This window comes from Perca flavescens, chromosome 19 (assembly GCF_004354835.1).
Source record: "Perca flavescens isolate YP-PL-M2 chromosome 19, PFLA_1.0, whole genome shotgun sequence".
Lineage (NCBI taxonomy): Eukaryota > Metazoa > Chordata > Actinopteri > Perciformes > Percidae > Perca > Perca flavescens.
Genome location: NC_041349.1, coordinates 11,361,815 through 11,372,212, shown reverse-complemented (window position 1 = coordinate 11,372,212; position 10,398 = coordinate 11,361,815). Strand labels below are relative to the sequence as shown.

General features: G+C 40.2%; 1 protein-coding gene across 1 annotated transcript in view; it reads left to right on the top strand.

Moving 5' to 3' along the window:
• The window catches only part of LOC114546026 (myosin heavy chain, fast skeletal muscle), a 15,849-nt gene extending 8,108 nt beyond the window's left edge, over positions 1–7,741 (top strand). Inside the window, exons 29-39 of the mRNA XM_028564670.1 lie at positions 4,915–5,098; positions 5,238–5,403; positions 5,542–5,666; positions 5,778–6,086; positions 6,180–6,383; positions 6,490–6,615; positions 6,700–6,870; positions 6,957–7,061; positions 7,159–7,254; positions 7,365–7,496; positions 7,706–7,741. Of these exons, the coding sequence (XP_028420471.1) occupies positions 4,915–5,098; positions 5,238–5,403; positions 5,542–5,666; positions 5,778–6,086; positions 6,180–6,383; positions 6,490–6,615; positions 6,700–6,870; positions 6,957–7,061; positions 7,159–7,254; positions 7,365–7,496; positions 7,706–7,726 (1,639 nt within the window). The 3' untranslated portion in view covers positions 7,727–7,741. The remainder of the gene's footprint in view (positions 1–4,914; positions 5,099–5,237; positions 5,404–5,541; positions 5,667–5,777; positions 6,087–6,179; positions 6,384–6,489; positions 6,616–6,699; positions 6,871–6,956; positions 7,062–7,158; positions 7,255–7,364; positions 7,497–7,705) is intronic.
• Positions 7,742–10,398: the final 2,657 nt, after the last annotated feature.

Below are 10,398 nucleotides of genomic sequence, written 5' to 3'. Positions count from 1 at the left end.
GATACTTTTCATGACAGAATAATTCTTATTGCCCAGCGAGATATTATATTAATTATTTGTCCCATCACAGTTCAACACCTTGGAACAGCTGTGCATCAACTTCACCAATGAGAAACTGCAACAGTTCTTCAACCACACTATGTTTGTCCTGGAGCAAGAGGAGTACAAGAAGGAGGGTATTATCTGGGATTTCATTGACTTTGGCATGGACTTGGCTGCTTGTATTGAGCTCATTGAAAAGGTAATCACTTCATTTGGTAATTATAACTAATTGTTCTTAATTTGACTTAATGTATCACTTAATGACATACTTCTTCACACTTCTTTCAAGCCCATGGGAATCTTCTCCATCCTTGAAGAGGAGTGCATGTTCCCCAAGGCCACAGACACATCCTTCAAGAACAAGCTGTATGACCAGCATCTTGGCAAAAACAAAGCATTTGAAAAGCCTAAGCCCGCCAAGGGCAAGATTGAGGCCCACTTCTCCCTGGTGCACTACGCCGGTACCGTGGACTACAATATCGCTGGCTGGCTGGACAAGAACAAGGATCCACTGAATGATTCTGTCGTTCAGCTGTACCAGAAATCCCCAGTGAAACTGCTGGCTGTTCTGTATCCTCCCGTCGTTGAGGGTATGATAGTAATTACAGTAAACTAAAACACATTTTAAGGTTATAGTGTATATTTTTTAACTAACTGTAGCATGTGCTCATGTACATGATATGTCACATTTTAATATAACATGTCTATTTAAAAACATTTACAGAAACTGGTGGTGCAAAGAAGGGTGGCAAGAAGAAGGGTGGTTCTATGCAGACTGTTTCTTCACAGTTTAGGAGTAAGGTTGCAAACTTATCTCATATACAGTATCTCAATTTATGCTCAAACTCACAGTTGTTATATGCATGATATAACTCATCATTCTGGATCTACAGGAGAACTTGGGCAAGCTGATGACTAACTTGAGGAGCACCCATCCTCACTTTGTGCGCTGCCTGATTCCTAATGAGTCAAAGACTCCAGGTACATAGAAAACTTAATCTCAAGAGATTCTTTAAGAAGTGATTTGTTTTGTTGGTATGGTTTACTTGATTTCAGAGCCTAACTATTTACTCAAGGAAGTAATTAAGAAATGTATTTTTTACAGGTCTGATGGAGAACTTCCTGGTCATCCACCAGCTCAGGTGTAACGGTGTGCTGGAGGGTATCAGAATCTGCAGAAAAGGTTTCCCCAGCAGAATTCTGTATGCTGACTTCAAGCAGAGGTATCAATGGATATTTAAAGAATTTTGATAGATTATTAAAAGAAAATGCTCACACTGACTATTAACTCTCATAAAAGGTACAAGGTGCTGAATGCCAGTGTCATCCCCGAGGGCCAGTTCATTGACAACAAGAAGGCTTCAGAGAAGCTGCTTGGGTCAATTGATGTTAATCATGATGAGTACAAATTTGGACACACCAAGGTAAACCCCTTGATTGCATTAATATACTTTAGTGATACTTTCCAATGATAGTCAGTGCAAAAAAAGAGTATCTTAAAAAAAGTCTAAGACGATTTTATGTAATATAATGAGAAATTAGGCCACTGAACGAGTAAAGGAGAGAAATAGAGAAATTGCACTACCATGTGGCCATTGATGAAGCAGGTTACATTTTGTCTTGTGTACAAAGTGATAGTAAAAGACTAGTAAAAGTGCCCATACAGGATTAAAGTTTTCTAGAAAAAAGCACAGCTGCCATCAGCCATTTAGAATAATTGTGTTTCACTGTCTAAGATATTTTGCTACATATCCTGATCCTGATGAACGGTTTACTTAATAATATAAGACATACATATGATTGTGTGGGGTACATGCTATCTGAGTCATTTCTGGTTTAATGTTTAGAATAGTGCACAGTGAAGACACAAAGTCAATATCTATTCTTTCTTTGATCAGGTGTTCTTCAAGGCCGGTCTGCTGGGTGTCCTAGAGGAGATGAGAGATGAAAACTGGCATCTCTGGTCACCATGACTCAGGCTTTGTGCCGTGGTTTCCTCATGAGAACAGAGTTTGTGAAGATGACAGCGAGGAGGCATGTTGAAAAGAACAATTTTGAGTGCACAGCCATGGAATGAATAATGAGGAATAACTTTGTCCCTAACAGCAACTTCTTTTCAACAGGGATGCTGTATATACCATCCAGTACAATGTCCGCTCATTCATGAATGTCAAACACTGGCCATGGATGAAGGTGTACTACAAGATCAAGCCTCTGCTGAAGAGTGCTGAAACTGAGAAGGAGCTGGCAGCTATGAAGGAGAACTATGAAAAGATGACCACTGACTTGGCTGCTGCCCTGGCCAAGAAGAAGGAACTGGAGGAGAAGATGGTGTCTCTTCTGCAGGAGAAGAATGATCTGCAGCTCCAAGTAGCATCTGTAAGTACACACCAACAGACAGATCTGCTTTTTCATGTTTTTTAATGTTAATTTGCTAACATCTCTTTTTGGAAAATTAACTAGGAATCAGAGAATCTGAATGACGCTGAAGAGAGATGTGAGGGACTTATCAAGAGTAAGATTCAGCTCGAGGCCAAACTCAAAGAGACAACCGAGAGACTGGAGGATGAAGAGGAAATCAATGCTGAGCTCACTGCCAAGAAGAGAAAGCTGGAGGACGAATGCTCTGAGCTCAAGAAGGATATTGATGACCTGGAGCTTACCTTGGCCAAAGTGGAAAAAGAGAAACATGCGACAGAGAACAAGGTTGGTAAATAATAATCTGTCCAGCAGATCAAGTAAGGTTATAATGATGACAGTTTAAAGACAAGATTTTTCTTGCACACTTAGGTTAAGAACCTGACTGAGGAGATGGCCTCTCAAGATGAGAGCATTGCTAAGCTGACCAAGGAAAAGAAAGCCCTTCAGGAGGCTCATCAGCAGACTCTTGATGACCTGCAGGCAGAGGAAGACAAAGTCAACACTCTGACCAAGGCCAAGACCAAGCTTGAGCAGCAAGTGGATGATGTAAGTTTACAAAGTCTCTTGGATTGGCAAAGCAAGCATATTCTTCTTGAATGTGATGGTTACAAACTAATCTTATTTCTTAGCTTGAGGGTTCTCTGGAGCAAGAGAAGAAGCTCCGTATGGACCTTGAGAGAGCCAAGAGAAAGCTTGAGGGTGATCTGAAACTGGCCCAGGAATCCATCATGGATCTGGAGAATGACAAGCAGCAGTCTGATGAGAAGATCAAAAAGTAACGTCATTTTTGAATTTGTACAACCATTCTTTTAAAAATTGTGGTTATCTGCATGAACTCTATGTACTTTATCTATAATTCTCACAGGAAGGACTTTGAAATCAGTCAGCTCCTTAGCAAGATTGAAGATGAGCAGTCACTGGGTGCTCAGCTTCAGAAGAAGATCAAGGAGCTCCAGGTGACATATCGCATTACACAAAACATTTCTCCATGTGTTCCCAAATTTGTGTATTAAAAGTGAAAGTTTACTGAAAGACATCACATCTATAATCAACAGGCTCGTATTGAGGAACTGGAGGAGGAGATTGAGGCTGAGCGTGCTGCTCGTGCCAAGGTTGAGAAGCAGAGAGCTGACCTCTCCAGGGAACTTGAGGAGATCAGTGAGAGGCTGGAGGAGGCCGGCGGTGCCACTGCTGCTCAGATTGAGATGAACAAGAAGCGTGAAGCCGAGTTCCAGAAGCTCCGTCGTGATCTTGAGGAGTCCACTCTGCAGCATGAAGCCACCGCTGCTGCTCTCAGAAGAAGAAGCAGGCTGACAGCGTAGCTGAGCTGGGAGAGCAGATCGACAACCTCCAGCGTGTAAAGCAGAAGCTTGAGAAGGAAAAGAGTGAATACAAGATGGAGATTGATGACCTCTCCAGCAACATGGAGGTTGTTGCTAAAGCTAAGGTACACAATGCATTACATGCTATTTTATTAACTAAATAAGCATAGTAAATAATGTAATTAATATTATAAATAAAATCTGATCACTGATCTCATCTCTATTTACTCATTAGGGAAATCTTGAAAAGATGTGCCGTACTCTAGAGGACCAACTTAGCGAACTGAAGACCAAGAATGATGAAAATGTCCGTCAAGTCAATGACGCAAATGCACAGAAAGCACGTCTCCTGACAGAAAATGGTATCTAAAACTTTTAAATTGAATGATCTATTGTGTATATTATTAAGAAGCATGACAAAAACTAACGTATTATGACATCTTTCACACAAGGTGAGTTCAGCCGTCAAGTTGAAGAGAAAGAAGCTCTTGTCTCCCAGCTGACCAGAGGCAAACAGGCATTCACACAGCAGATTGAGGAGCTGAAAAGACAGATTGAAGAGGAGGTTAAGGTAAGACACTGTTAAGTGAGTGTGTATTGGTATTATTAGTTTGGGATTAAGGAATTTTGTAAATTCAATCATATGTCTTACACCAGGCCAAGAATGCTCTTGCCCATGGACTGCAATCAGCCCGCCATGACTGTGATCTGCTGAGGGAGCAGTTTGAGGAGGAGCAGGAGGCCAAGGCTGAGCTGCAGCGTGGAATGTCCAAGGCCAACGGTGAGGTGGCTCAGTGGAGAACTAAGTATGAAACTGATGCTATCCAGCGCACTGAGGAGCTTGAGGAATCCAAGTGAGTAAGATTCAAACAATTCAATGGCCAGTTCAGAAGTGTAGCATTTTAGCATAACTCAAATACAGTACTTGCATTTAAACAAATGTTCTAAACTGTTTTTTCAATTGTTTGTATTTAGTATCTCATTACGAAAATAATATTTTAGATCAAAGCAGTGCTTTCTTATATTCATCTAGGTTCTGAGACTATGTAATGATTTGTATTTCACTCATGAAAAAATATCTGGAAAAAAGTAGTTTCAGTGGAAAACAAATCTTATCCTTTTCAAACAGGAAAAAGCTGGCTCAGCGTCTTCAGGAGGCTGAGGAGCAGATTGAGGCAGTGAACTCCAAGTGTGCTTCTCTTGAGAAAACCAAACAGAGGCTCCAGAGTGAGGTGGAGGACCTCATGATTGATGTGGAGAGGGCCAATGGGCTGGCTGCCAACCTGGACAAGAAGCAGAGGAACTTTGACAAGGTAACATTGTTTACTTTGTGTGGCCAAGCCATATATATATATATATATATATATATATATATATATATATATATATATTTATTATTTTTTCCTCATATTGCTACATAACCAACTTAACTGTATTAATTATGTTATTCAGGTACTGGCAGAGTGGAAACAGAAGTTCGAGGAGGGTCAGGCCGAGCTCGAGGGAGCACAGAAGGAGGCTCGTTCTCTCAGCACTGAGCTGTTCAAGATGAAGAACTCTTATGAGGAATCTCTGGATCAGCTGGAGACCATGAAGCGGGAAAACAAGAACCTGCAACGTAAGCTCTACATTATGTAACAGCTACATTGTATTCAACACTTGTATTTCTTACATTGTATTCAATTGTTGTAGAATAAAGTGTATTTATTTTAGATTGTAAGGCTTAACAATATAAAACACATGTATCGCTCTGCAGAGGAGATCTCAGATCTGACTGAACAGATTGGTGAGACTGGCAAGAGCATCCATGAGCTGGAGAAGTCCAAGAAGCAGGTGGAGACCGAGAAGGCTGAGATCCAGACGGCTCTTGAAGAGGCTGAGGTACTATTTTTCTCGAGGAAATCTTCTGAAAAAAAAATCGTAATCATAGACAAATATACAACTAAAGGTTTAAAGGCAAAGATTAATATTTAAATTGTTTGATATCATTAGGGAACTCTGGAACACGAAGAGTCTAAGATCCTGCGTGTCCAGCTGGAGCTCAACCAGATTAAGGGTGAGGTGGACAGGAAGCTGGCAGAGAAAGATGAGGAGATGGAGCAGATCAAGAGGAACAGCCAGAGGGTGATTGACTCCATGCAGAGCACTCTGGATTCTGAGGTCAGGAGCAGAAACGATTCCCTGAGAATCAAGAAGAAGATGGAGGGAGACCTGAATGAGATGGAGATTCAGCTGAGCCACGCCAATCGCCAGGCTGCTGAGTCCCAGAAGCAGCTGAGGAATGTGCAGGCGCAGCTGAAGGTATAGTTAGACACAGAGTTGTTGCACAGACTATGGTCAGTGCAAGTACATTTTGGCATTCATGTGAATATTTTCCTGATATGTTTTCACTAGGATGCCCAACTGCACCTTGATGATGCTGTCAGAGCACAGGAAGACTTCAAGGAACAAGCTGCTATGGTGGATCGCAGGAACGGTCTGATGGTAGCTGAAATCGAGGAACTCAGAGTTGCTCTGGAACAGACAGAGAGAGGTCGCAAAGTTGCTGAGCAGGAGCTGGTGGATGCCAGTGAGCGTGTTGGACTTCTGCACTCTCAGGTGAACAAGCCCAATCATTTCTTCAATTATTTAAAAATCTAATGACAATTAAAATGATGTGAAAATCAGGCATGTAATGACTAAAGTGCCTTTTTATGCCTTTTAGAACACAAGCCTTCTGAACTCCAAGAAGAAGCTTGAGTCTGACCTGGTCCAGGTCCAGAGTGAAGTGGATGACACTGTTCAGGAAGCAAGAAATGCAGAGGAGAAGGCCAAGAAGGCCATCACTGATGTAGGTTTACATTTCATTTGTTCTTCCTTTCACTCCAACATGTTCAAGATATTGCTCATTAACATTTTATGCTGTCTCTTCTAGGCTGCTATGATGGCTGAGGAGCTGAAGAAAGAGCAGGATACCAGCGCTCACCTGGAGAGGATGAAGAAGAACCTGGAGGTTGCTGTGAAGGACCTGCAGCACCGCCTGGATGAGGCTGAGAACCTGGCCATGAAGGGCGGCAAGAAGCAGCTCCAGAAACTAGAGTCCAGGGTATGAAAGTCATGTTAAGAATTTGTACAACTGAAGCAAGACTTTTGGAAAAGAAAGACAGATACTTATTGTCTTGTTTTTTGAAGGTGCATGAACTGGAGGCAGAGGTTGAGGCTGAGCAGAGACGCGGAGCAGATGCCATTAAGGGTGTCCGCAAATATGAGAGGAGGGTGAAGGAGCTCACCTATCAGGTACAGTCATTTTGGTAGTTATCATGTACAGTACAAAAATGATCTAATATATTTACCATTAAAAAATACACATGCATATCGATATTGCCTATTACAGACTGAGGAGGACAAGAAAAACGTTGCCAGGCTGCAGGATCTGGTTGACAAATTGCAGCTGAAGGTCAAGGCCTACAAGAGGCAGGCTGAGGAGGCGGTAAGTACATATTCAACACTGAAAGTTTGACAATATATCATAGTTATTTTAATGTACAGTAGTACTATGGATCTTTTTGAACATTGTTTTTTCTATGTCTTGTATTTCAGGAGGAGCAGGCCAACACTCATCTGTCCAAGTGCAGGAAGGTTCAGAATGAGCTGGAGGAGGCGGAGGAGCGCGCTGACATCGCAGAGTCCCAGGTCAACAAGCTGAGGGCAAAGAGCCGTGACTCTGGCAAGGTAAATACATACATCAGTTTAGTGACAAATAACCAACAAAGCAATTATTCTTTCAGGTATATCTGTCAATATGTTACAGCAGATTATTTACAGTATTATACTCACCTTATAAAGCATTAGTTTTAAATACTATAAAATGAACAGATTACAATTATTGTCCCCTATCGCTTATTCAGACTCACACAAACCATTTCTGTGTTTTTTTACAGGGAAAAGAAGCAGCAGAGTAAAACACACGAGAGTTTGGCTGTTTTGAATCATATAATATGAAATAATTCACGCCGAAACAATAAAGATTAAACTTTTGATATTAAATTCTCTCTGTAATACTTGTATCTCTTCGCTTCTCTCAAAAATAGTTGTGAGATTTGAAAAACACTTTTTTTGGGACATGAAAAACACTAAAAACATCCTTAACATTTGAGGTGAATGTGAACAATATGGGCAGTTAAGAAAACAAGGAGAAAAAAAAGTGTTTTCCTAATCTGGAAAACAGGCACAAAAAAGAATAATTAATTACCTAATCCAAGATGAGCTCCCACTTGTGCACAATCTTTGGAGGCCACAGGCACAATTTACACAGCAGAATAAACTCTGGACTCCTAGAATCACAACTTTAGCTGTGTTAGAAAGCAGTCGTTAGCTCACAAAACTGCAGATTTTACCAAGTCAAATTTGACTTAAGACCTTTGGGTTCTTTTCTGATACAGGTCCTAAAACAATTAAATGTATAAAATAGTGTAGGTGCCTTAGCGGTGTCTGTTTTTCCAGTTAGACGGCGACACACACACACAGTGCGTTTCACTATCTTTGTGGGGATAATGCATTCCCTAGCCCCTTACCCTCACCTTAAGCATCACAACTAAATACCTAACCTTAACCCTTACCATAACCCTAACCATAACCTAATTCTAACCTTAATCCTAAAACCAAGTCTTAACTGTCAATCAGCCCTTAAAGTGATGGTTTGGAGTAATTTCACCCTAGGGTCCTTTGCACCATGACCTCGAGCCAAACACCCCCCAGAAGCTTTTTTCACCTGGGTTGAACATTGGGAGAGTTAGCTTTGTAAATGACCCCACTAATAATGCCCGAAATGATACCAAACTTCTACAGTAGTACAAATAGGTTATGAACTCATAAAACGATGGATTGGAAATTTTGTACGTATATATATATATATATATATATATATATATATATATATATATATATATATATATATATATATATATATATATATATTTATTGAAATTCATGAAGTTCAATGTCTTATTGTACTCTGAAATGAAAGAATAGAACAAATGAACAATTTAGGTTAATTTATAAACCATAATGTATTCTAAATTATTGACTCATCAAAGTAGCCGCCTTTGGCAGATATAACAGCTGAACACACTCGTGGCATTCTTTCTACAATGGAAATCAAATATTCTTCAGAAAGTTCTTCCCAACTCTGTTGCAGAAGTTCCCATAAATGTGTGGCACTTGTAGGTTGCTTTGCTTTCACTTTTCTGTCCAGTTCATCCCAAACCAGCTAAATGGGGTTTAAGTCTGGTGACTGTGCTGGCCACTCATGTTTTTAAGCTTACTATCTTGTTCATTTTTCCTAAGGTAGTTCTGGCATAGCTTGGACTTATGTTTTGGGTCATTATATTGCTGTAGGATGAACCCTTGACCAACTAGGCGCATACCAGAGGGTACTGCAAAACAGCCCCAGACCATCACGCTTCCTCCTCCATGTTTGACAGTTGATGTCACACACTGAGGAACCATCATTTCGCCTACTCGACGGCGTACAAAAATCCTGCGTGATGAACCAAAGATTTAAAATTTAGATTCATCAGTCCATAACACCTTCTTCCAGTCTTCAGTAGTCCATTGACGATGTTTCTTGGCCCAGGCAAGCCTCTTTTTCTTATTCTGACGTCTTAGCAATGGCTTTCTTGCTGCAACTCGACCTATCAAACCTGTAGCTCGAAGTCTTCTCTTTACAGTTGAAACTGAGACTTGCTTATTACGACCACTATTAAGCTGTGCTTGAAGCTGTTGTCCTGTGAGCCGCCTATCACGCAAGCTGTTGACTCTCAGAAACTTGTCTTCTGATTCTGTTGTGGCTTTGGGTCTGCCAGACCTCTTCCTGTCAGAGTTTCCCTCAGTTTCTAAGTGCCTTTTGATGGTGAAGAATACTGTACTCACTGACACCTTGACTTTCTTCGCAATTTCTCTGTAAGAAAGACAACTTTCTTAAGTGTTATAATGGTCTGTCTCTCTTCCATTGTTAATTGCCTTTTTCCCGCCATTTTTATAGCAACACACTACTTTCTGCAGTACAATACTGTTCAAATAATGCTCACGAGGGTATGGTACCACAGTGTGTTCCAACAATACTTTTATACAAACAGAGGGGGTTGTAAGTAATCAAGACCAGTTGGAACACCTGTGGGAATTGGTAGCACCAACTTTCAAAGCTTGATCAACCTCCAGCTTTACATTTTTAACCCATTTCTTGTTCCCTGAAAAAGGCCATTTTGTAAAATACTGAAATGTACATTATGTTTCAGTTTTGGGTAACCTTACTTTTTTATTTTTTAACCTCACTTCACCACTTACTTTGTACCATTTCAAGCTATTCATTGGACTTGAACTTCTAAAATTTCAATAAAAAAACAAAAAAAATTGGGGTGTTCTAAAATTTTTGACCGGTAGTATATATATATATATATATATATATATATATTAATTAATGACAGATTATGCCTTTAAGAAAATATTTGTTGTATTACAGACCAGTATTATACTACAGATATATTATCTACAGATATATGATCTGTAGTGGGTTCTCATTTTTAATTGTCCTTTATAATATGCTTAATAAAAGAAAAAGATTTGACCATATGGC